We start from the raw sequence: 27,328 nt of genomic DNA, 5'->3' as shown, positions 1-27,328 counted from the left end.
CAGCCAGATGTTGCAAAGTTGAGCTGCAAATCACATGCAGAGTATCAGCCCCAGTCACAGAAACAGCTATTTATTAAACCTATTTTTCCTCAAGGTCCAGTAGGCAACTCTGAACTGAGGTTTTCACATCAGAATCACTTGGGTAAATTTTCATAATCAAAGAGATGGCCAGATTCTGCCTCTCAAGAGTCCGATTCAGAGGGTCTGGCAAGCCTGGACAGGTGTACTTTTACTCTCCAGGGGATACTGATGGGCTGCCTGGGTGGCAGCCACTGCCCTAAACCATCACTCATTGCAGGCATACCACTCTTAGGGTGACCATTCGTTGCATTCTTCCCACTTCAAGGCTGGAGCTGGGACCAGAGCATTTTAATCTGATTTGTCTCTGACAGGCAGACAGTGTAATTCCCCAGGCACACGAGCCCTCCCTGTGAGCACTGGCTTCTGACTTGTGCTCAGGCACCAGCAGGCCCTCCCCAGGCTCCAGGTGTGAGTCACACCCTGGGGTCTGCTGTGGCAACAGGGCTTAGAGCCAGGGCGGAGATGAAAGGCCAGCCTGGCCATCTTGCAGTGCACTTACTGGCCCACACTACTGGCTCTGGTCTGAATGCCACCCTCTTGGAGTGCAGATTAACTGGGCCCAAGGCCACTCTCTTAGAATTTGCCTGCGGTGCAGAAGATGTAGGAGACCCAGGTTTGATCCCTGAGTCGGAAAGATCCCCTGGAGGAGGAAATGGCAAACCACACCAGTTTTCTTGCCTCGGGAATCCCTGGGACAGAGGAGCTTGGCAGGCTACAGTCTATGGGGTTGCAAAGAGCCAGACAGGACTGAAGCTACTCAGCATGCACTCATGGGGTCAAGATGAACTGGGCCCAAGGCCACTCTCTTATCTGGTCTCGTCTTTGTACATGTTTGAGATGCAGCCTGGTAAACCTCGGCCCCTGGACCAGGTCACTGTGTGGACTCAGAGATGCAAGGGACACGAGGCTGAGATATGCCACCCTCTGACAAGGAAGGTCTCAGGAAGCTTCCCAAGCCTGTGTGACTAACAGGAACATGGTACTTCAGAGTGGGCAAATCTAAGTCATGTAGGGAAATTCTCCTGCTGGGGACTGTAGCTCTAACAAAGGCCCCTGGGGAAGGATTCTAAAATGGCATGATCAACTTTAGAAAGATAGGAAATTTGTTATTAATAGTTCCCAACAAAAACCCATCATGGATGAATCATCCATAAGCTTATTGAAATTTTTTTTTTAGATGGAGAAGAAAAAAAAATATTTTCTCATCTTAAATATTTTGGGATGATAGATTCCCTTATTTCTTGGTGAAAAGCAGTACTTTCTGCTTTTCTAATTTAAGCTTTGAGGTTTCCTCTAGTTCAAGGAAGGTAGGGCTTTTTGTTTGGTTATGTTTTTTATCAAGTCTTCAAAGATTTTAGTGACTCCAGGCAAAAAAGTCTCAGAGACTTTTTTCCCCTTGGTGGACTCCTCTTTATGCCTGTCTTTTCCTGCAGCTGTACCTTCTACTATGTCAAGTCTTTCATGGAGTCTGGTGGCTGAAAAACTTCCCAGAGTGGAAGAGCCTGGTCTTATACACAAGTTGGTAGGTTTTCTCTAGCAGCCTTTGGGAGGGGTGACAAAATCCTTCATCCACAGTGACTGTCATTCTCTTGGCAGATAGCTGCCAGGTCAGAGTGATCAGCCAGGTGATCATCAAAGTCTAGTTACTTTCCTATAATTTACACTTGCCCATACTAATAACAACAACAATAATAATAACGGGCATTTATTGAATGCTTATTATGTGGCAGGCACTGAATCCAGGGTCTTTACATTGACAACCTCATTTGCTATCCCTAAAAATCAAATGGGAGTTACAATGTGCATTTTTATACAGTATAGGTTGCCCTCTCCATTTTACAGATTAGGAAACTGAGATTTATTGAGGCAACTAATTTGCCTCATGCTAAAGTCAGTTAAGGAAGAGGGCCTGCCCCTTCTCAAGTGCCTGTGACATGAGAGGAGAAGTGGGTGGGAGCATCTGCCAGGCAGGGAGAGGTATTATGTCACTGACATTTTTGGAATTGTCATATTGACTTTTAGTTGGTTTAAGTACTGTTTTTAAATTCTCGAATGCACCACCTTCTGTTCGACCTTTCACATGACCTAATGTGATTTTATTCTGATTCCCCAAAATCTGATGAGTCCTGGGGCCTGTTTTCATTAATGCTGCTACGGAAGACATCAGCAAAATTTTAGTGGTTACTGAGCAAGTTCAGGTGAAGAACAGAACAACAGGGAAAGCTAGTAGGTCCTCTGGAATCCAGCTTAATCTCCACCTCCTCCAGAAAGCCCTCCCTAATTTCCCTGTTCCTCTTCCGGTGTCCTCTCTGAGCCGTGGCAGGGAGTCTCACCCAACAGCTTTTATGTTTGACTTTTGAAGGCCTTTATTGCTCACTTACACATGGAAATGACTATTTCACCCACAAACATTTCCACTTGGCAAACATATACCCGGAGCTGGCCACCAAGCCCAGCTTGCATGGCTCCACTGCTCCAGCCCCTTCCCCTTAGTATGAAGTATGGAGGCAAAGGTGATGAGCCGCTGCTGCCAGACTTGGGGGGCGGAGGGAAGTGGATGCGGGCAGAACACTCTATCAGTGTGTTTCAACACAATCCCAAGAACTGGTTCCACTGGATGAGTTCGCCCAGGGGTCACATGCCTTCTCACAGGAAGAGGTGAAATGTACTGCTCGAGGCTGTTCACAGTAAGGCCCACTTTTCAGTCTGTTTTGTTTTGGGTTATTTTTTCCCTAAGCCCAAATCCCTTTTTTTAATTTGTGCATGGCTTTCGGGTTGCAGCCAGCAAATGCAGGGGTGTGTAGGGGAGGAGGCGGGGAGGAGGCAAGGCATGAGAGAGACTTCTAGGCTCTGGAGAAGAGGATCAGAGGTCGCTGGCCCAGCCCAGAAAGGATGGTCAATTCCTCTCAGCTTCCTACCCTCGAGACTTGAAGCACGTCATTTGGGTCTGGATGTGATAGCTGAGACAGATTCCCTGATGACTGCAATTCATTCCAGGCCCCTCACTCCTGTGTTTCCTGCACAAACTATGTGCTTGGTAAAGAGCTGTTTGGATGAAAGAATGAACCAAGTAGGCCCTCTAGCCTGATGACAAGGGCCCCTCTGCCCCAGTCAGATGGGCCTTCTGGCAGGGCCTCCGAGTTTGACCAGACCCTCCAGAGCAACCAACAACTTCAAGATTGGGTTTGGAGAGATGGGGAAAGAAGGGGAACCTGGGGAAACCTGGGCACCTGGGAGAACCACCCTGGGCTGGCAGGCCAACTGGTTTGGAGCTTGCCTCTAGAAGTGGAAAAGTGAGCCCTAAATCAGACCCTGTTCCATTCCACTTCCCAGGCTTTAGGGCTCCCAATTTTCCTGGCGGAACTCTTCACCTCCTCCTGTAACTGTGCAAGACCCTATGGGATCGCCCAGGACAGATCCTTCTCTGCATGTCCTCTGCCTGCCCCTTGTTTGTAGAAAAGCTGTGGTCTTCCAGGCCTACCCTGAGTCTTAAAAGTCTGAATCAAGAGTGAATGCAAAAGTAGCAGGTGGGCCAGGAAAACTGGTAAGAATTTAAACACTAAATTAGCCATATAGCAGTCACAGAATGTTTAGCTCCTCCTCCCTGAAGAACCTAGACAGCACTACATGAGGCACATTTCCTGAGTTGTTTTAGAGTTTCTGAAACCCCTACCAAATGGAAGGAAGTATTTGACGACCATGAGCATGCAGCACCCAGAGCTACTGGAGCCTGAGAATGATGTTAACCCCTGTGACACCACCCTGTTACCTCCCCATCAGCCAAACAGAAAATTGTGCACAAGCGGATCACACATCCGTGACTCTCCTTCCTCACCTGGCCTTAAAAATGCTTTCTTGAAACCCATTGGGGAGTTTAGGTCTTTTGAGCATGAGCCACCCCTTCTCCAATTATGGCCCTTGCAGTAAAACTTTCTCTTCCACATTCCAGTATTTCAGTTTATTTAGCCTCATTGTACATGGGGCACATTGACTTGGATTCAACAACATACCCTAGTCTTGCTAGATCCCTGAAGGCCACAATAATTTCTAAATTGCAAGCTAATACAGAGAAAGACGAACACTGTATGATATAACATGTGGAATCTAAAAAATACAACAAACAGATGAATAAAATGAAAAAGAAGCAGACTCATGGATATAAAGAACAAACTAGTGGGGAGAGGGAAAAGAGGAAGGGCAAGATAGGAGTAGGAGAAAAAAGGGTTATTGTGGGATTATATAAAATCATGTATGTAAAATATTTGACAATTGTAAAACACTACAGAATTTAAAGAATCTTTCATTCAAAGAAAAATAATATTTTTAGTTTTAAAATATGGCCAAATTTTAAAATAAATAAATACATTGCAAGCTGATGAGATTCTCAGCATGGTTCCTAAAATTCCCCCAACCCTTATCTCTCAGATTCCTTGCTCATTCTACTTTGTGTCAGTTCCCAGGAGTCTAATGCCAAGACCCCCATCCTAACCCTTAGACACTCCATGGATCCTCACACAGTGACTTTGCTATTTAGCCCTCGAGTTGGAGTCTACCATTATATTAATGAATGTCTGTTTTTTATTATGTGGGGTTTTCCCCAGGTTCTGAGCTTTCAATGACCAGAGTACGAAGAGAGCTAAAGAGCTTTGACCCTTGGAAAGGGCCTTTCTAATTGGTTGCTTTTTGAAGGGCTTAGTCTTCTCTTGCCCTGTAAATGATACTGGGTGAGCAGTAGTGTCTCTCTGCGTCAGTTTCCATGTATGTGATACAGATGTTACCGCTGTCACCAGTGCCTCTTTCTCTGGTTTTAAGGCAATGGTTAAAATCTCACGTATTAGTGGTTTAATCGGTAAGATGTGTCTGACTCTCGGAACCCCCTGGGCTGTAGCCTGCCAGGTTCCTTGGCCCATGGGATTTCCCAGACAAGATTCCTGGAGTGGGTTGCCATTTCCTCCTCCAAAATCTCAGGTAGTGAACAAAAATCCTGGATCCACACATCCTGGCCTTTCTGGGGTTTAAAAACACTGATTTTAAATATTTTGTTCTAATTTCCAGATTTTATTAATATATTTGATCTGATGATTTGACTTGGAATCAGAAAATATAGTTTTGAGACCCTTATGAATTCTTCATTCCAGAAATGGGCTCACATTTTATTTACTAATGTGAGAATAAAAAAATTCTGATTCTGGCCTGGAACCTGCTGTTTCAACAACAGAACATGTCATTCTGCCCAGAGGGAATACACTGTGTCATTCGAGGCCCTCCCTGGGGGTGTCTGGGAGACCCCCAGCACTCAGCCCCTATCTTGCCCACCCCTGGGCACCACTCACCTGCACAAAGCACCCACAGCACAGGCTGTATCTTCCCCTCCATGGTCTTGCTTCCTCTCTGCCCTAACTCCAGCCAGGCACTGCTGGGCTCCTGTCTTGAATCAGTCGGGGCTGCCTGGTTAAAGCTGCAGCGGCCTCTGGCCCAGCCCGGCCTTCGGTCAGTCCTGTAGTTTCTCCCTTCCTGTCTACCTCTGCCCAGCCTGGCCCCCACGCCCCACCCCTCAGCTGGACTGACAGGTGAGCTCACCTGTGGGACTAGACTCCAGCCCCGCCCACTCCACCAAAGGCCCCAACAGGAACCTTCTTCACCTTCTCAGTTCCTTCCCCTGCCTTCTCTCCATTTAGCAGGTGGGCAAAGTCCTGGGCTTCTCACTATAATGCCTGTTTACCTGTATGAGACAGGAAGTTGCCACCTTGTGATATAAAGGGAAGTGATCTCAGAGGAAGGCTTTCAAAGTCAATAAAAGAAGGGTGTTGGCCACAATTGCCGAAACACTTCGCGACATACTGTGATCTGTTCCTCTGCTTCCCTTCCTTTTCATTTCCCCCACCCCACGGCATGCTAGAGACACAGTCATGAGGAGGACCAGAAGTCTCTACCCCAGAGAACTGCTAATCTGACTGAGGAGGAAAATAGGAAACAGTCAAACAAGACAGCCAGAAATACCATGACTGATTCATCTGTTTGCCTGGAGTTGCCCCAGTGTTAAAACAGAAGGCCCTATGTCCCAGGGATGCCTCTGTCTTAGGGAAACTGAGGTAGTTGGTCACCCCACTTAAAGATCACCAGTGCTGTGGGGAGCATGACCTGGGAGATGACACAGGTAATAAGGCTGGCCATGGAAGGGGACCCACCTTGGCCTGGGTGGTCAGAACACAGTGCGGAAATGAGTGCTTCGATTCTCTATGTCACAGACAGGGATCTATATCTCAAAGAAGTTAAATGGGTTACCTACGGTCACATAGCTAGCAAGTGGTTTTCTGATTTTTAGTCCACTCTGCTAGTGATCCTGATGTCACCCTCTGTGAGTTCAGGGTGGGGATTAAGGTTATAAAGAAAACAGAGGCCCTCTGTCACGCCTCCTCCTGAGTAGTCCCTGCTTTATCCGCTGCCACTTGTAGGTGTATTCCCTCTCCCTTCTCCCTCTCTCACCTCCCACCCACTTCTGCTTCCTCATGCTGGCGGTCTGTCCACCTGATGCCACTCTTTGGCCCCCTGCCTGATTCCCACCCCTCTCCATCTCTCCCTCCTCATGAAGCCTTGAGGTTCTTTCATGAAGCCTTTCATCTTCATGGAACCTTGAAGTCTGGAGGCACCTTGAACCCCATGGTTACTCGGCTGTGGTCCTTCTTCCATTCAGCAGCTGCTCACTGAGCCCCTATGTTGATGCCCAGGACAGTGGTTTGGCAACTGGTCAATGGTGGTGCCATGTGCTTCTCCAGAGATGCCTTCCTGAACCACTCTCTCCAAAGATGCTCCCATCTCAGCTTTGCCAAGTCTCTGCACACAACCTTGTTTTCTTTCTTCAAAGCTCTAGTCACTATGTGAAATTAATTTCTGCTACCCTAAAACTTTTTCCACGTCACCCCCTCTGGAAATCCTCTCCTCACCATATCTGCTGTTGCAATCCAATATGTGCTTTAAAGCCCAGTTCAGGTATTATCTGTTCTTTCATGAGGCCTTTCCTGACTTCTTCAGTCAGAAGGGCTCTCTCCGTCCTTTGAACTCACACAGCACTCTGGATCTCTCTTAGGACACTAACTGACTACATTCTGCCTTGTGCTTGAGCTATTTTTGGTCTCTGTCTCATTCCTTCTAATAAGCTATGAGGTCATTCATTTGTTTGGCCAGTTGTTAATGATACTATGCCCCAGGCATTATTCCACCTAGCTGGGAAGAAACACCATTTTAAGCATGTAATTATGTGTCTTACTAACTTTGGTCACATCAGAGCTGGATGCATAGGGATATCAGTATGTATTTGTGAATGGGTAGACAAATGGGCAGATGGATGGATGAAGGGATGGGGTCATTACAGAATGTATGGGGTGAGGAAATGAACTTTGGGTTATTGGGCTTTGTTTTGATTGTAATGTTGATGGGAGTTGGTGTAGTGGAGTAGGATGGATTATAAACTCATTTGAAGTTTATGAAGCTCAAGGGGTGTTTATATCACCCAGGATGATATGGGATGAGTGTGGGACAGGGGTTGTGGAAGAGGCACAGAACTGCCCAGTTCAGTATCCAGAGTCACCTCTCTCCAAAGAAATGGAGTCCTGGTCACAGGGAGTTACTACCCCTTAGTCTCACCATGGTGCTCGCCCAACATCTATCAGAGGATCCTCCCCACTCTATATATCTGGTATTTCCGCAAAACCCCTCTATGCTGACAGAGGGTTAAAGTACAGTTTAATTCATTCTTCTAGATCCTTGGCTTTAGATTACCTTCTGGAAGCACTCTGAATAGGCAGCCCCAGGCAGGGAGGTATGGAGAGAGAGCCCAAAGTAAACCTATTCTTTAGGCCTCTCTGTGAAGCATGAACTTCTCCCAATTCTGCGGCTCAGGGTCAGTTTCCAAAGAAACAGCCAGGAGGGAAAGAGTTAAGTGGGGCCCACGTTCGGGTCTGAGTCCTGAGCCTGCATGCCTTCCTCTCAGAGATCTGCCAGGCTGAGGGGCCAGAGGCTAAATTTAGAAGGCAGCTAAGGTTTCCTGTGAACAGCTGTCCTGCGCCTCAGAGAAGGAGACGGGAGAGAGGAGGGAGGTCCATCTCGCTGGCCGGAGCCTCTGGCCATTTTGTCTGGGTCCCTCAGCCTCTGGGTGGCTGCCCTCTTGGTGTGGAGATACAGGCAGATCAGCGGTGAGTGTTCTCCCTTCACTTTGTCCTGTGAGCCCAGGACTTACAAAGGCGAGGAGCTCTTCCCTGAGTGTCAGGGCCCGGCCTTGTCTGGGACCAGCTCCTGGGGGGTCTTGTTCCTTAATAAGCTGTGGAATGGCTCCTGAGCCAAAGGCAGTGGCTCACTGAAGAAGGTACCTTACCAGTAGAGACAAAAGGTGTCTCTACTTGTGTGGGAGCGGGAGAGAGAGAGTGTGTACACCCAGAAGTTTCAGAAAAAGACCTTTCTGGTCTGGGGAATACGCATTTGTTCGGCTTCAGCTATAGTTAAGGCAAACTTTGGACTCCCCTCACTGCTTTCTTGCTGGCTCCTGTGGAAGGAGCCAAGGTATCACTTCTTAAATCTCATGACTCCAAGGTGGACTGTTTACATGACCGAGTGTGCGTTTTGGTGTCCTGATAACAGTAGCTGAATCAAGTCTGACTGGGTTTTCCTCATGAGTTGTTTCCCCACTAGGCGATTAACATGTGGTGACTTTCCCATTCCTAGTTCCATTGAGGTGACATCATCAACACACCCCTGACCCCCACAAGACCTCCAGAACTAGGTTTTCTAACTGCCTTATTCACGCTAAACCTACAGAGGCTGACAGGCTGTCATGGCAACCAGTGGGGACGCAGAAGAGGAGCAGGTAGTCCCGAGTGAAGAGGATGAAGCCAACGTGAGGGCTGTGCAGGCCCGGTACCTCCGGAGCCCCTCCCCCAGCCAGTAAGTGTGCGCTTGCTGAGTGCGGGCCTCCCTCCAGCCATAATGCAGTGCGCTAGGGAGCGTGATGACAAGTGGACCCCAGGGAGCCTGCAGCCATAAGCTTAAGTTCACTCATTCAGCAAACATTGTTTGCAAATTTTTTATGTGCTATACTTTATGGAAGAAAAAACTTGCAAACAGACACATTGCAACATGGCTTGGTAAGTGCTAGAATTAGCATGCTTAGGGTTTAGTTGATGGGGAGAGGGAAAGGATCACCTGGGCTTGGAAGGTTTATAGGAGACTTCCTAGAGGAGATGATGTTGGACTTGAACCTCAAAGGGTGAGTAGGAATTTGGCAGGTGTCCTTGGGTGATAGTACTTTTTTCCCTAGGAGGGAGATAAGGCTGGAATGGGGATGATAGACCATAGATCATAGATAAGAGAAGGCATTAGGAGAGGAAGAAGCCCTGAAGACACCAAATTCTAGTACAAAGGTAATTTTGTATCTGTGATCAGGCTGTGTCTTTCCACTGGGATGTGCGCTTCCTGGAGGGTCTTCTTTATTTTGTGACAATTAATTTTAAAGTTTCTTTTACATAAAATCATGGAGGATATATGATAATGTAGAATGAAAAATTTGCATACAATTTTAAGAAAAACCATAAAGCAGCAAAGAAATACTTAATTGCTTGCTAAAGCAGTAGTGTGTGTGCCTTTTCTTTTTTCTTTTGCCGCAAATAATAGTAGGGGACCTGACTTCTTTTTTTTTTTTTTTTTTTAATTTTTATTAGTTGGAGGCTAATTACTTTACATCATTGCAGTGGTTTTTGTCATACATTGAAATGAATTAGCCATGGATTTACATGTATTCCCCATCCCGGTCCCCCTTCCCACCTCTGGGACCTGACTTCTAATCTTAACTGTCACCAAATTTTAAGTGAAGAATCACTGTAATTCTTGAGCCTATGTCTCCTTATCTAGAAAAAGGGAAGAAAAGACTCAGGATATTTCAAGGTAAATTCACATCAGAGCATCTCTGATTTTGCTTGACTTTCCTGTTTCTTGGGTCTCTTGGGGTCTTGCTGGCTCCTGCTTCTCGGGGCTCACCAGGCTTCCCCTTTGGAGTGAGATGGGAGCAAATGCAGGCGCTCACCACCATGATGGGCCAGGCCACACCGACCGAATGGAGCTTCAGGAATTTTCCCTTAAAATTCAGGCTTATGTTCCCACTTAGAGAAACTGTCAGGATTGAGGGATTTAAAATACAGCCCTCCTCCTCTATGCTGCCAGACAAGGCATAGGTAGTTTTATGTGTTGTTAGGGTAAGTGATGGCTTCATGTAGTAGTTGGAGTAATGACAGCTGTTATAGCAAATGGACTTTTTTTTCTCACTCAGGTGTGTTTCAGAACAGGAACTGAGGCTCCTTTTGTCTTGTAGATCCTCCACTGTGAGCCCTGACTTCTAAAGTGACTGTGTTCATCAGTCTTGAGACAGAATGGAAACTCTCTCAGGAGGGTTTTATGGGCCAGGCCTGAAAATGGCCATTTTGCTTCCACTCATATTGGCTTCCCTGGTAGCTCAGCTGGTAAAGAATTTGCCTGCAATGCAGGAGACCTGGTTTGATTCCTGGGTGGGGAAGATCCCCTGGAGAAGGGATAGGCTACCCACTCCAGTATTCTTGCCTGGAGAATCCCCATGGACAGAGGAGACTGGTGGGCTGCAGTCCGTGGGGTCGCAGAGAATCGGACACAACTGAGCGACTAAGCACTGCTGCTGCTGCTGCTTCTAAGTCGCTTCAGTCGTGTCTGACTCTGTGCGACCCCATAGATGGCAGCCCACCAGGCTCCTCTGTCCCTAGGATTCTCCAGGCAAGAATACTGGAGTGGGTTGCCATTTCCTTCTCCAATGCATGCATGCATGCTAAGTCACTTCAGTCGTGTCTGACTCTGTGCAGCCATGTTCCATTGACTGGAACTCAGCAAGGCCATGCTTTCTTGTAAGGGAGGATGGTCCGTGCACCCAGGAAAAAGAAGTGGGCTTGTTAACACACAGCAGGCTCAGCCACTGTAGCCTCTCAAGACAGTTAATGTTCATGTCTCCTTTTTCCCACTCTTAGACCAAACTCACTGCCTTCTCAGGGAAACAGCCTGAAATCCCATTTACCAATTGCTGCAAAGTTCAAAGGCTGGGCTCTCTGGAAATTATGCCCTGTCCACCTCGGGGCTGAATGCAGCTCCTCATGGTCTGACCAGGATAACAACCCCCAGTCCTACCAAAAAAAAAAAAAAAGCCTCCCATCCAATGAAAGGAGGAGTAGGGGATACAGCAGCCATCAGTCCTTACAAATAATGACCCTGTTGAGTGTGTCTTTGCCCCAGAAGTGGGGAGCTCTCCTAGGTGTGACCTTGATGTGGCTCTCAGGGTGGCATTCTTTGTCTGTTGTTCTCTGTGGCTTCTAGCTCCATCCCCTGGGCCTTTTTCCTTGTCTGTTATCATCCACAGCCACATCTGAAGTGAAGCTGAAGAGGGTCTCTTCCTTGAGTGCTGCATAACTTTTGCAGACTTGTCCTGCTTATGAAAACTTGGAGGTCCAAGGGCTGTTTTAAGGCTTATATGACCCAAAGGCCTTTTAAGAGTCATGACTGCTTAGAAAATGTTATCCCTTCAAAAGTTTGTTTTCTGATTTACAGAAACCAGACAACTCCATGTGCCAGAAATCACACCCATAGTTCTTTCCTAGATATAATTTTCAATCCTAATTTATTTCTCTGATTCCTTGTGTACATGCTTCACTCTCTCAGCTTAATGACAGATATCTTGAGAGATTATCTGAAACTTTAAATTTGAGTAGGAAGTTCAGGATCAAAGTTATTTAGAATGTATAATCAACAAGCTCCCTCATTAGAGGGGAAGATACAATAATAAAATGTAATCAATCCAAAAGAAGGCAAGAGAAAAAAGAACATAGGAAAAGCATAATCAATAATAAGAAAATAGTAGGATGGAAGATTTAAACCCAAATATATAAGTAATTATTTAAACATATATAGACTAAAATACATGGTCTTCCCTGGTAGCTCAGCTGGTAAAGAATCCACCTGCAATGCAGGAGACCCCAATTTGATTCCTGGGTCAGGAAGATCCCCTGGAGAAGGGATAGGCTGCCCACTCCAGTATTCCTGGGCTTCCCTGGTGGCTCAGATGGTAAAGAATTCACCTGCAATGCAGGAGACCTGGGTTCGATCCCTGGGTTGGAAGATCCCCTGGAAGAAGGCATGGCAACCCACTCCAGTATTTTTGCCTGGAGAATCCCCATGGACAGAGGAGCCTGGTAGGCTGCAGTCCATGGGGTTGCAAAGAGTCAGACACAACTAAGTGACTAAGTGCAGCAGATCAGACTAAATACTTCAATTAAAAAACAAAAATTGTCAGACTCAATTTTTTTACAAGCCTACATACTTTTTACTAGAGACACACTCAAAAATAAAGATGTACAAAGGTGAACAAAAGATAGAAAACTTATACTACACTGTTCTGGTTACTATTGTTCATAACTCCAAAACTTAGTGTCATAAAATAACCATTTTGTCATGTTCATAATTTGGAATCTGGACAAGGAACAGTAGTGTGGCTTGTTTGTTTCAGGATGTCTGGGGCCTCAGCTAAAAAGACTTGGAGACTGGGGGTAAATTTTAGCCTGGGGTGATTCAAGAGCTGGGAGCTGGTATCAGAGAGGCATCATCACACATACGGCACTTGAGGTCAAGACCTCAGCTAGGCAATTGGCCTGAGTACCTAACATGGTCTTTTCATATGATCTGTCCATGTGGGACACTGTGGGCTTTCTCAGAGCCTGGGAACTGAATTCCAAGACAATAGGACAAAAGTGCATTGATTTTCATGATCTAGCCTCAGAAGTCACAGAGGGGACCACAAAAGTTCAAAGGAGGCAACACGGACTCTACCATTCCATTGAAGGTGTATTGGGGCCACGTTGTAGGGAGAATAGGTGGGATGGGGTACATTGTGGCCCTGTTTGGAAAGTGCCCACTCCTGTAATTGAAAACACTGACTAGAAGCAAGCCAGTGAAGTGATTTATTGATAGCAGACAAAGAAAACCTTAGGGGAAACATTACCTTAAGGTTTCAGAATAATCAAATTTGCTATACAATAGATATATTCACTTAAATTACTAAAATTTCTAGGATCTCATAAAGTAACCCCTAAACATGTAAAGCAAAGAGCTGACAGAACTGAAGAAAAAGTGAAATTCACAATCTTAGTCAAATGTACGTTTTAAAAAACACAATCTCAGCAACTGATAGAATGAGGCAAAAAACAATCAAGAATACAAGAAATGCAAATAAAACAATAAATAAAATTAACCTAATTTGCATTTATAGAATATATACCCAACAGTTGCAAGAGATAGATTCTTATCATGTGCACGTGGAATTTTTACCGAAAAGTTCATACATGCATTGGGTCATATGTATATCAACAAGTTTTTAATGCTTGAAATCATATAAAACATGTTCTCTGATCATTGCAGAGTTGAGCTAGAAATCATTAAAGACAAAATACACAATAGAAATTTCAAGAGAACAGGATGGAAGTTTATTGATTTTCATGATCTAGCCTCAGAAAGAAAGTCACATGAAACAAATATTCAAAAGGAGACAACATAAACTCCACCACTCCCCTGGCGAGGCATCACGGTGACACTTATAAGAGAGCAAGTGGGATGGGATATACTGAAATATATGGATGACAGACATTCAGATTACAACCATAGTTCGATACTACGATATACTCACCAGACTGCCTAAAATTAAACACTGACAATAGCAAATATTACTGAGGGTGTGAAGCAAACAGGATGTTCCTGTTCCTTGCTGGTAAGAGGGTAAATTAGTACAACCCTTTGGAAAACTGTTTCCTAGTATCTAAACACATGCTTGTCCTATGGCCCCGCAGGCTCACTCCTGATTCATACTTAACAGAAGTAAGCATATATGTGCACCAGAAGAGAAGTACTAATACTAGAATGCTTCAGCAGCTAACAGTCATTAAGAATATAGAATGTTTGAACAACAAGAACTGTCTAATTAATAGCAGGCTAGATAAATAAAGCCTGGTAAATATTTTTAAATACTGATCTGGAGAATAGGCATTTTATTAAGTGCCTATCACTTTGGTGTGATTGAGCTTCTGAGGTTATTGGTTGGAGAGGGTGATCAGTGAGTGCTGGCTGTGAAGGTAGAAGGTGGGTCAGTGCAGGGAAAACCAACTGTGCCGGTTTCAGAGTTCCACATAAGGTGAGCCGGCCACAGGACGAAAGCATTGATCAATAGGGACATTCCAGCAGCATTCAGTTCTTAGTCCTTCCAGCTGCCCGTCCCCCTCCTAGACAGAAACAAGCTCAACCCGAAAGCCCCACTTACACATGGAAAGGGCTGAACCCCTCAAAAGTCAGGTCCCACGGACAGAGCACGCTTTCTCTGGCTCTCAGACACGCCTCCTAAGTCCACTGGGTAGCAAAGCCCCTCTTGGTTTGTGTAGACGTCCCTGGTGGCTCAGATGTAAAGCGTCTGCCTACAATGCGGGAGACCCGGGTTCAATCCCTGGGTCGGGAAGATCCCCTGGAGAAGGAAATGGCAACCCGCTCCAGTATTCTTGCCTGGAAAACCCCATGGACGGAGGAGCCTGGTGGGCTACAGTCCATGGGGTTGCAAACGGGTCGGACACAGCTGAGCGACTTCAATGTCAGTGTCATGTTGGTCTGTGTGCAGTATATCCCTTTGTTGTTGTTCAGCCACTGAGTCGTAGCCAATTCTTTTTCGACTCCATGGACTGTAGCCCACCAGGCTCCTCTGTCCAGTGGGGTTTCCCAGGCAAGAATACTGGAGCGGGCTGCCATTTCCTTCTCCACAGTATACTCGTTAGCAGTTGGTTTTTAGTAGCTGATCTCAAATCAACTAGCCCTTTTCAGACATGTTCAAGAAAGTTGAACACACAGTAACACTTCACAGGCTATCCCTTCCTGCAATTATCATCATAAAATCTGGGGTATAAACTAATACAGCTGCACTGACTTTTGAGTCATCCTCCAATCAACCCCACTGCACTGTACAGAGCCAGGCTTAAACTAGCTCAGATGAATGTCCACAGTATCTTTAAAAATGAAAAGGCAACTCACAAACTGGGAGAAAAAAATGAAAATCACATATCTGATGATGAACTCATATCCAAAATATACATTTAAAAAACTCTAAAAACCCAGTAAAAAAGAAACAACACAATTTTGATTATGGTAGTGATCTCACTTACTTGTATATCAAACTTTACCAATCTGCACATTTTAAATATGTGCTGTATGAATAACAATTATACCTTAAATAAAACTGTGGGCTTTTTAAAGCTATGGAAAGAGAATTATTAATAAAACTCTCTTCTAGGAGCCAATATAGTGATGTGGGAAGAATGAAAACGGTGTAATTAAGGCCAAAATTAAGGTCAGCTCTGCTCTGCCACTTAGTAGCCATGAAAGCTTATATAAATAACTTAGTCATAAAACTGGGATATCAGTTTTACCTAGTGATAGAAATCAAACAATATAGTAAAACATATATTATTTATATTATATACAATATATAACCTACATTAATACAATATAACATTTATCTCCTGCATCAGCAGGTGGATTCTTTATCACTGAGCCACCAGGCAAGCCCATTCTAAGCAACAGATCATCACCCAAGTCTGAACAATCCTCCCTGTACTTAAATAAATGCCTGAAATTCCATCCTCCTTGTTTTATCTCTTTAGCCAAAAGCTTGAACCTTTTTAAAATTAAGTTATTCATGGAGAGAGCAAATATCCCACCAGCAGAATCCCAGTGCTCGTTTCCTAGGGCTTCTGTAACAAATTCCCACAGACTGAGTGGCTTAAAAACCACACACACACACAGCACAAATAAATTCTCTCAGGTTTAAAGGCCAGAAATCTGTGATCCAGGTGCTGGCAGGGACACTCCCTCCAAAGACTCCAGGGAAGGTTTTGTCCTTGCCTCTTCCTTGCTTCTGTTGGCTCTAGGAGTTTCTTGGCTTGGGACAGTGTAACTCCAACCTCTACCTCTGTCTTCATATGGTCATCTCGTCTCTGTCTTCTCTTGTGTCCTTTTTTTACATATAAATTTATTTTTTTTAATTGGAAAATAATTACTTTACAATATTGTGTTGGTTTCTGCTCTATATCAACATGAGTCAGCCACAGGTGTTAGAGGAAACCATAGGCTGTACACTCTTTGACATACATCACACCAGGGTCCTCTATGACTAAGTAATGAAAATTTAAAAACAAAAATGGGACTTACTCAAACTTAAAAGCTTTTGCACAGCAAAGGAAATAATAAACAAGATGAAAAGACAAACCTCAGAATGGGAGAAAATAATTGCAAATGAAACAACTGACAAAGGATTAATCTCCAGAATATATAAGTAACTCTTACAGCTCTTGTGTTCTTTTTAAGTGACATCTTCCACTGAATTTATGGTCTACTCTAATCCATGAATGGGCTTCCCTCATAGCTCAGTTGGTAAAGAATCTGCCTGCAATGCAGGTTGACCCCAGTTCAATTCCTGGGTCAGAAAGATCTGCTGAAGAAGGGATAGGCTACCCATTCCAGTATAGGGCCACCCAAGATGGACAGGTCACGGTGGAGAGTTCTGACAAAATGTGGTCCACTAGAGAAGGGAATGGCAAACCACTTCAGTATTCTTGCCTTGAGAACCCCATGAACAGTATGAAAAGGCAAAAAGACAGGACACTGAAAGATGAACTCTCCAGGTCGGTAGGTGCCCAATATGCTACTGGAGATCAGTGGAGAAATAACTCCAGAAAGAATGAAGAGACAGAGCCAAAGCAAAAACAACACCCAGTTGTGGATGTGACTGGTGATGGAAGTAAAGTCTGATGCTGTAAAGAGCAATATTGCATAGGAACCTGGAGTGTTATGTCCATGAATTAAGGCAAATTGGAAGTTATCATATAGGAGATGGCAAGAATGAACATCGACATTTTAGGAATCAGCAAACTAAAATGGACTAGAATGTGTGAATTTAACTCAGATGACCATTGTATCTACTACTGTGGGCAAGAATCCCTTAGAAGAAATGGAGTAGCCATCATAATCAACAAAAGAGTCTGAAATGCAGTACTTGGATGCAATCTCAAAAATGACAGAATGATCTCTGTTCATTTCCAAGACAAACCATTCAATATCACAGTAATCCAAGTCTATGCCCCAACCAGTAATGCTGAAGAAGTTGAATGGTTCTATGAAGACCTACAAGACCTTCTAGAACTAACACCCCAAAAAGATGTCCTTTTCATCATAGGGGACTGAAATGCAAAAGTAGGAAGTCAAGAGATACCTGGAGTAACAGGCAAATTTGGCCTTGGAGTACAAAATGAAGCAGGGCAAAGGCTAACAGAGTTTTGCCAAGAGAATGCACCAGTCATAGCAAACACCCTCTTCCAACAATACAAGAGAAGACTCTACACATGGACATCACCAGATGGTCAATACCAAAATCAGATTGATTATATTATTTGCAGCCAAAGATGGAGAAGCTCTATACAGTCAGCAAAAACAAGACCGGGAGCTGACTGTGGCTCAGATCATGAACTCCTTATTGCCAAATTCAGACTTAAATTGAAAAAAGAAGGGGAAATCACTAGACCATTCAGGTATGACCTAAATCAAATCCCTTATGATTATACAGTGAAAGTGACAAACAGATTCAAGGGATTAGATCTGATAGAGTGCCTGAAAAACTATGGATGGAGGTTTGTGACATTGCGGAGGAGGCCGTGATAAAGACCAACCCAAGAAAAAGAAATGCAAAAAGGCAAAATGGTTGTCTGAGGAGGTCTTACAAATAGCTGAGAAAAGAAGAGAAGCTAAAGGCAAAGGAGAAAAGGAAAAATATACCCATCTGAATGCAGAGTTCCAAAGAATAGCAAGGAGAGATAAGAAAGCCTTCCTCAGTGATCAGTGCAAAGAAATAGAGAAAAACAACAGAATGGGAAAGACTAGAGATCTCTTCAAGAAAATTGGAGATACCAAGGGAACATTTCATGAAAAGATGGGCACAATAAAGGACAGAAATGGTATGGACCTAACAGAAGCAGAAGATATTAAGAAGAGGTGGCAAAAATACACAGAAGACTATACAAAAAAGATCTTCATGACCCAGATAATCATGATGGTGTGATTACTCACCTAGAGCCAGATATCCTGGAATGTGAAGTCAAGTGGGCCTTAGGAAGCATCACTACGAACAAAGCTAGTGGAGGTGATGGAATTCCAGCTGAGCTATTTCAAATCCTAAAAGATGATGCTGTTAAAATGCTGCACTCAATATGCCAGCAAATTTGGAAAACTCAGCAGTGGCCACAGGACTGGAAAAGGTCAGTTTTCATTCCAATCCCAAAGAAAGGCAATACCAAAGAATGCTCAAACTACCACACAACCATACTCATCTCACATGCTAGCAAACTAATGCTCAAAGTTCTCCAAGCCAGTCTTCAACAGTACGTGAACTGTGGACTTCAGATGTTCAAGCTGGATTTAGAAAAGGCAGAGGAACCAGAGATCAAATTGCCCAACATCTGTTGGATCATCAAAAAAAGCAAGAGAGTTCCAGAAAAACATCTACTTCTGCTTTATTGACTATGCCAAAGTCTTTGACTGTGTGGATCACAATAAACTACGGAAAATTCTTAAAGAGATAGGAATACCAGACCACCTTACCTGACTCCTGAGAAATTTGTGTGCAGGTCAAGAAGCAACAGTTAGAACTGGACATAGAACAACAGGCTGGTTCCAAATTGGGAAAGTAGTATGTCAAGGCTGTATATTGTCACCCTGCTTATTTAACCTACATGCAGAGTGAAGTGAAGAAGAGAAGTCTCTCAGTCATGTCTGACTCTTTGCGACCCCATGGACTGTAGCCCACCAGGCTCCTCGGTCCATGGGATTTTCCAGGCAAGAAATACTGGAGTGGGTTGCCATTTCCTTCTCCAGGGGATCTTCCTGACCCAGGGATCGAACCCGGGTCTCCCACATTGTAGGCAGACGCTTTACCGTCCAAGTTACCAGGGAAGAGACAGATATGCAGAGTACATCATGCGAAATGCTGGGCTGCATGAAACACAAGCTGGAATCAAGATTGCCAGGAAAAATATCAATAACCTCAGATATGCAGATGATACCACCCTTATGGCAGAAAGTGAAGAAGAACAAAAGAGCCTCTTGATGAAAGTGAAAGAGGAGAGTGAAAAAGTTGGCTTAAAACTCAACATTCAGAAAACTAAGATCATGGCATCTGGTCCCATCACTTCATGGCAAATAAATGGGGAAACAATGGAAACAATGAGAGACTTTATTTTGGGGGGCTCCAAAATCACTGCAGATGGTGACTGCAGCCATGAAATTAAAAGATGCTTGCTCCTTGGAAGAAAAGCTATGACCAACCTAGACAGCATATTAAAAAGCAGAGACATTACTTTGCTGACAAAGGTCTGTCTAGTCAAAGCTATGGTTTTTCTAGTAGTCATGTATGGATGTGAGAGTTGGACTACAAAGAAAGCTGAGTGCCGAAGAACTTGATGCTTTTGAACTGTGGTGTTGGAGAAGACTCTTGAGAGTCCCTTGGACTGCAAGGAGATCAAACCAGTCAATCTTAAAGGAAAATTAGTCCTGAATTGGAAGGACTCATGCTGAAGCTGAAACTCCAACACTTTGGCCAACTGATGCAAAGAACTGACTTATTTGAAAAGACCCTGATGCTGGGAAAGATTGAAGGCAGGAGGAGAAGGGGATGACAGAGGTTGGGATGGCTGGATGGCATCACCGACTCAATGTTTGAGTTTGAGTAAGGTCCAGGACTTGGTGGTGACAGGGAGGCCTGGTGTGCTGCAGACCATGGGGCCGCAAAGAGTTGGACACAAGTGATCAACTAAACTGAACTGAATCCATGATGATCTCTTCTCAAAGTTTTTGACTCAATTAATCTGCAACAATGTTTTTTCCAAAAAGGCTTGCATTCGCAGGTTCTAGGAGATATACCTTTGCTGGGGCCATCATTCAACCCACTGTAACTTTAGATCCAGCCCCGGGGTGATACAACTGTACTCTTTTCTGTGGAGCCAGGAGAGAGATTTGCAAAAGTGCACCTAGTGCTGCAAAGAGGCAGAACCAACACGGCTGAGTTCAGTCAGGGAGGAGGTGTGCTTGCCGTCCCAGCAGGGAGTCTTAACATTTCCAGCCTCATCTGCAAATCTCATCCTTGGGTGAATGAGGAACCTAGGAAAGGGGTGTAGACAGTAGACAGAGGTGTCAAGACTTCTATTTTTGCCTGAGTTAGACCCTGACCTCAAACACCTTAAATTCAAACCTAGCTGCTGTGTGTCACTTTCTCTGGAGGAAAACCTATAGGTAGAGAGTCACCCATCTTCCATCTGGGCAAATTTCCTGAGGTAATTCATGAGTTAACATTAAAATGCAAAACCCCCTATCCAGTGGGGCTGCCCGGTGGAGCCTTCACGCATATCCATCACCTCCATCAAACCTCCCCAGTAAACCCAGAACAGTTTTAAGAACTGGTGTTGTTGTGATGCAAACCCACCTCCCGCCAGGCCCGCCCTCCGTCGCAGGAGGCTGCTGCCCGCCAGGCCCACCCACACAGAAGGTCTGGAGTCTCCCTCTGCTTCTCCGCTTCCTCCTCAGCTATGACCAGTTTTCTCGTCCTTTCCAAATAAAGGATCAGACTTCCTTATCCTTCCATTATTCTAATTTGAATAATGTCTTTCTGTTTTCCTTGATTTTTTTCCAAGTCAAAAATCCATTTCTTGCTCTGACTTCAGATCTGATTTTTCAAGCCTTTGCAGTGTCTTAGAACTTCTCACTCATCTGATCAGGCGGCCTCTCTCAGTGGCATTTTCCCCCTCACTTTCAGCAAAGATCCTTGGCTGTGCTTGGCTTGCCTCTCTTCTCTTGAGGACTGCACACCTGGTGGGGGGTGGGGGGCAAGAGACGGGGGCATGGCATGGTAGGTCTATGTGCCTTCATCATGTGTCCTTGGGAAATGGCTCCTCCCATCCACCCTTGCTCTTTTATCTCTTTTCCCATGAAAATTTTTCTGCCTTGCCTCTTTCACAAAGCTTGCTAGAAGCAGCTTGCTAAAAATAGATTTGCTTCAGTGACTTCTCTTCTTCCTTGGAGCCGGAACTTTGCCTGTGTGGTCACTTTCACTGAAGCTCAGAAATCTGTTCCTTTTTTGCAAAAGCCAAATCAAGGAAGACACCCCCTCCCATGCCTCTGCCTACATTTCATTTCCAAGGGACTCACTGAAAGGAAGTGACCAGCTGTCAGGAGGTCTGGGTTGAAGGATCCCAATTCCACTCTATTTTGGGTCTTGCCAACCGGGCAACTGATTTAAAACTGGCTTACAAACTTTGCCAACTGTAATCCACAGTGGGACATACCATTTACTCACAGCATATGCATATAGGTTTGTGTAAATTTTAAAAAGGTTTCAAAAATTGTATTTATCTTTAAAATGGATAGTACCATTCTCTATTCTTTTTTTTTTTTCTTTTCCAGATGCTAGGTGCGACCCATTGATTTTATGATACACTAATAGGTCACAGTCTGCAATTTTAAAAAACACAGATTTAAAGAAAGCTGCCCCCATCTCTGCTGTTGGTTAGGAAGTCCATCAAACTCTGCTTTATTATTTATCTTCAATTCACCTTCCAGGCTTTTTAGCTGCTGCTTCCTGATCCTGTGATGAGGTGTGTATCGATCCTAGAGCCTCTGCTTCCCTGCCAGCCTGTTTGAACAGCCAGCCCTTGCTGCTTCCCAATCACAGTGTATCATCACACTCCATCTCAGGCATGCGGGTGGAGGCACAGACATGGTCATAAATCAAAACCTCTAGAGCCGCTGTCTCACTGACCTTGCAGATATAAATAGGGCCACTTGTCCAGCTCTCAACCTCCTTCCTCCTTTCTTTCTCTGCAGTCCTGCTTCTCAGGAGAAAATAAGAGCAGCTTCACAATGCCGCTGGGACACTTGTTCTCCATTCAGGTCATTTCAAGTCCTACCCCCACACCTGTATTAGACTCAGTAAACTGTCTCCAGCAAAATAGTCTTAGGACTATTAGGTTTACATCTCCTCCTCTCATAACAGGTTAACTCATAAAGGCACTTGGAATTTACATCCTTCCTTAACACCGGAGGATGCTGAGCTGAGTTTACTGCTGCTTGAATTTTTGCATCAGCAGTCAAAACAGATGCATTGTGAGGTTGGGGAGGGGAGTTTGAGCTTAACTTCCCTCTTTTCTCAATCATAAAACCTCCAACTTCTCAAAAGTGTACTGGGTAGTCTTCAAATGTGGTTTCTCAAATTCACTGATGCATGAGCTGGAATTCAGTCTTTACCACCAACAAGAAGGAAGAATGTTTATCCACCATTTCTATTTTCAGATTTTAATTTCAAATACTCCCCTATCAAATGTACAGCCTCAGAGTTTAAGTATATTTAGGACAGGCTGTTAGTTCCTGGTATTTGTCACGTGAAATCAAATCCACACACTCTGAAGCCAGCATTGTTTAGGGAAAATGCTAGGATCAAGGGCTCGCAGAAAGACAGTGCCCAGTGGGGATCCCAGGGGACAGCACGTGCTGAGCTTCTGACTCGGGTCTTTCTGCACACTTGACAGGTGAGGACTTCTCCTATATCTCTTTTCAGTTTGTGCCTGTCACCCCCCTGAATGCAGGGCCCTGGAGACCTGCAGAGGAACAAAGAAAAACAGATCTCTGGGGGAACGAGGGGCCATGCTGGGAGGAAGCCCTTATCGTCCCCCTAGTAACACGAGGATTCTTGGCTGATTACCCTTTCAAGGCTTTGATTTGATCCCCCTCATCAACTCAGATCTCATTTTAAAATAATACTGACCCTTAAGAAACAAGATAATTATTTTATTAACAATTAATAAATACGGGCTTTCCTGGTGGCTCAGTGGTAAAGAATCCGCCTGCAGTGCAGGAGGGTTCAGTCCCTGGGTTGAGAAGAGCCCTAGAGAAGGAAACGGCAACCCAGTCCAGTATTCTTGCGTGGGAAGTCCCATGGACAGAGAGTCTGGTGAAATATAGTCTGTGGGTCGCAAAGAGTCAACACAGCTGAGCCTGCATGCACTTCATGCATTAATTAACAAAAAAGTAAAACTCCCTTAATAAATATCATTGAAATGGAAATGTGACTCAAATTTATATAAAATTTAGGACTCCGAATCTAGTTTTATGAAATATTGATATGTTAAAACTGAGACTGCTTATATATTTTGGAGATTAATCCTTTGTTGCTTCATTTGCAAATATTTTCTCCCATCCTGAGGGTTATTTTTTAACCTTGCTTATGGTTTCCTTTGTTGCGCAAAAGCTTTTAAGTTTCTTTAGGTCCCATTTCTTCATTTCTGTTTTTATTTTTATTACTCTAGGAGGTGGGTCAAAAAGGATCTTGCTGATTTACGCCATATGGTGTTCTGCCCATGTTTCCTTTAAGAGTTTTATAGTTTCTGGTCTTACATGTAGGTCTTTAATCCATTTTGAGTTTGTTTTTATGTATGGTGTTAGGAAGTGTTCTAGTTTCATTCCTTTACCTGTAGCTCAGGTATCCAGTTTTCCCAGCACGATTTATGGAAGAGTCTGTCTTTTCCCCATTGTATATTCTTGCCTCCTTTGTCAAAGGTAAGATGACCATAGGGTCATGGGTTTATCTCTAGGCTTTCTATCTTGTTCCATTGATCTGCATTTCTGTTTTGTGCCAGTGCCATACTGTCTTGATTACTGTAGCTTTGTAGTATAGTCTGAAGTCAAGGAGCCTGATTCCTCCAGCTCCAGATGAACCCATTTGTGGGACAGGAATTTAGATGATGTAGAGAACAGACATGTGGACATACATGGGGAAAGGGAGCATGGGGCAAATTGAGAGAGAAGCATAGACATGCATATGTACTATTAAGTGTAAGATAGATAGCTGGTGGGAAGCTGCTCTATAGCACAGGAAGCTCAGCTCTGTGATGACCTAGATGGGCGTGGGGTGGTAGGGCGGCTGAAGAAAGTAGGGGTATGTACATATATATAGCTAACTCATATACATATAGGTAATTCACTGTTGTAGCAGAAACAAACATTGTAAAGCAGTTATATTCCAATTTTTAAAAAACTGAGACTGCCCTGAATCCTGGGCCCAAAATATCACCTGGGTCTGGAACAGTGTTAGGGCTTACTTTCATATTGGTGTTATTTTATTGTTGCTTCCCAACTGCAACAAACTGAGGTCAGTCACTGATATTTACTAGTTTCTGTATTACTATCAGGGAGAGGAATGCCTTGGCATTTGCTCAAAATTCACTACTTACTTAGTCCTTGAAATGGTGTTGCTGTCATCTACTGCAGCCTAACAAATTGCCCCAAAATGTAATGACTTCAGACAATAACTATTTTGTCCTCTTTCTGTGGGAATCTGGACAGGATGGGGCAGCTTGTCTGTGTTTCATGTGGTGTCAGCTGGAGAGGCCCAAGAGGTGAAAGATGTTCCTCTAAAAGGCTCACCCACATGGCTGAATGTTGGCTAGGAGCTTGGCAGGGAGCGTTGGTCAATAGCTTTTCCAGCTTGGTGGCTTTGGGGTGGTTGAGGTCATCTGACTTCTAATATGGAAGCTTAGGGCTTCTGAACAGAGAACACCAACAGCCAGGAGCAGAGAGCTACACTTAAGGTTCAGATTCAGACACTGTAGTGTCACTCCCACCATATTCTATGCAAGAACAGTCACGGAAACCAACAGGATCCATGGGAAGGGGACAAAGACCACCTCTGTGTGAGGGGTGCCATGGATCCGGGGCCACCATGAGAAAAGAATTTCTAACTGCCAACATTGGCCTCCGAGATGTACACATCTTGGCCTCAGAAGAGCTGAGAATGAGCATGGACACAAGAGAGCCAGCACCCTGGAGTTGCTCCTGGGTTTGATACTGGGCTTGCATTCCAGTAAAATGATGAGCCAGTAGCCAATACTTGATAAATATCATTGTGTTGTAACTATCGTATCTGCCACATTCCCTTAAATATGGTACTTCCCTGAGGACAAATTCAGTCAGTCAGTGAATCAGAAAATATCTATTAAGTAGACATTAAACTAGATTCTGGGAACCTAACAGCTCACGAAATACTCTAACAGCACTATTTTGCCACAGATGTGGTTTAATGTGTCTAATAAAGAAGGTGTGGTCTCTGCCTCACAGAGGGTATGGTCTTTTATAGGAAACAGAGTTTATCAAATTATTTTGTAAATAAATGTAAAGTTACATTAATAGAAGTGCCACAAAGAAAAGGTGTATAGTGCAATGAGAGGCGGAAAACAGGGAAAGCTTCCCTACTGAAATGATTGAACTGAGATCTGAAAGATCAGTGAGTAGGGGGAGGACTGATTATCCAGGCAGTGGAAATTGGCTTTGGCAAAATGCCTGGGCAAAAGGAAAATTGGTGAGGATGGAAAGCCCAGAAAATCAGCGTGCTGGACAGAAGTGAGCCCAAGGGAAGCCAGCACAAGCTGAGGCTGGAGAGACTGCAGGACCTCGGAGACTATCAAGTCTGATCGCCAAGGTGGTGGTGGACACCCTGCCTGCTGCCTAGGATTCTGGCCATTCATCCAGTCACCCATGTGACTGCCCATCCACCCATCTGTCCACTCACTGTGCATGCAGTCATCAAAACCTGCCTGGTCACTCACCTTCCGTGTGTTGGAGGTACAGGGATAAATATGACTGCTTAATCTGTATGAAAAAGGTCCATCTAGTCAAAGCTATGGTTTTTCCAGTGGTCGTGTATGGATGTGAGAGCCAGACCATAAGGAAGGCAGAATGCCAAAGAATTGATGCTTCTGAACTGTGGTGCTGGAGAAGACTCCTGAGAGTCCCTTGAACAGCAAGGAGATAAAACCAGTCAATTCTAAAGGAAATCAACCCTGAGTACTCACTGGAAGGACTGATGCTGAAGCTGAAGCTCCAACACTTTGGCCACCTGATGCGAAGAGCTGACTCATTGGTGTTGGTCCTTTAATGGACCGGAACCTGATGGTTCCGAGAGTAAGAGAGAGAGAGGCTGATATCCCCTGGTTTACGCGGAAAGCCAATAGGGCCCTGTTCTTAGGGCGGCGCGGCTGCGCGGAGGCACCAGGCGCCTTCTCGAGTGGGTCTCAGAAGCCCGGGCAAGAAAGTGAGCTCAGCGGGCCTCCACACTCCAAGGAATTAGCCAGAAATAGAGAGAGAGAAAGAGAGAAGGAACAGAAAGAGAAGAAAGACACGGGGACCAAAGCGCTGATGGAGCAAAGGTGTTTTAATCAGCATGGCCTGGGCATGTATACTGTAGTAATTCTCAGCAGAGATAAAGACTAAGATTCCAGACGTACAAAACATAAGATGATCCCTATCAAAGAGAGAGAGTTGCAAACAATCATCTTTTACCATTTGGCTCATAATAAGGAAGAGGGTACTTATCACTGTAATGAGAAATGCCTGGATTCCTCGGCCCCGGGGAAGGCGTGCCTCTCCTCTGAATTCCTGAATATTCAGGAATCAGTAAGGACCAGAGGGTTCCTGACAGATCCAGATCAGCACACAGGAAGCCTCTTGTTAAATGCTTCCTGACAATTGGAAAAGATGCTGGGAAAGATTGAAGGCAGGAGGAGAAGGGGGTGACAGAGGATGAGATGGTTGGATGGCATCATTGACTCAATGGACATGAGTTTGAGCAAACTCTGGGAGATAGTGAAGGACAGGGAAGCCTGGTGTGCTGCAGTTCATGGGGTCACAAAGAGTCAGACATGACTTAGCAACTGAATAACAACAAATCCGTACATTTACAGAGCTTGTGTACACCCCACCAGGCAGTCTACTCTTTATTATCTTTACAAAGCAATGAGTTCTCAAAAAAACCTCTCTAGTTCTGGCATCCAGGATAATATTAATACCTCACAAATCTCACTCTTAATATTCACACTCACTCCCCGGTTACACTTATTTGAAATGCATCTTCTGGTCACAAGGTATACTCGGGAATAATCCATCACAGTCGCTCTAGGGACCCCTCAGGAACTACCAGTGATGAAGCCACATTGTGCTGACCTGCATGGGCAGACTTCGCCACAGCCTGGGCAGAGACATTAGCTACTCCTTTCTTCTGTCGAAGACGTTT

General features: G+C 44.6%; 2 protein-coding genes across 2 annotated transcripts in view; one reads left to right on the top strand and one right to left on the bottom strand.

The window, feature by feature from the left end:
• Positions 1 to 27,328, bottom strand: part of GPA33 (glycoprotein A33) — a 114,119-nt gene that overhangs the window by 44,972 nt on the left and 41,819 nt on the right. The gene's annotated exons all lie outside the window — the stretch shown is intronic.
• STYXL2 (serine/threonine/tyrosine interacting like 2) overlaps positions 8,146 to 27,328 on the top strand; it is a 63,336-nt gene continuing 44,153 nt past the window's right edge. Inside the window, 2 exon segments of the mRNA XM_070462710.1 lie at positions 8,146 to 8,273; positions 8,893 to 9,018. Coding sequence (XP_070318811.1) covers positions 8,909 to 9,018 — 110 coding nt within the window. The 5' untranslated portion in view covers positions 8,146 to 8,273; positions 8,893 to 8,908.

This window comes from Odocoileus virginianus, unplaced genomic scaffold (assembly GCF_023699985.2).
Source record: "Odocoileus virginianus isolate 20LAN1187 ecotype Illinois unplaced genomic scaffold, Ovbor_1.2 Unplaced_Scaffold_12, whole genome shotgun sequence".
Taxonomy (NCBI): domain Eukaryota; kingdom Metazoa; phylum Chordata; class Mammalia; order Artiodactyla; family Cervidae; genus Odocoileus; species Odocoileus virginianus.
This window is presented reverse-complemented; position numbering and strand designations above follow the sequence as displayed.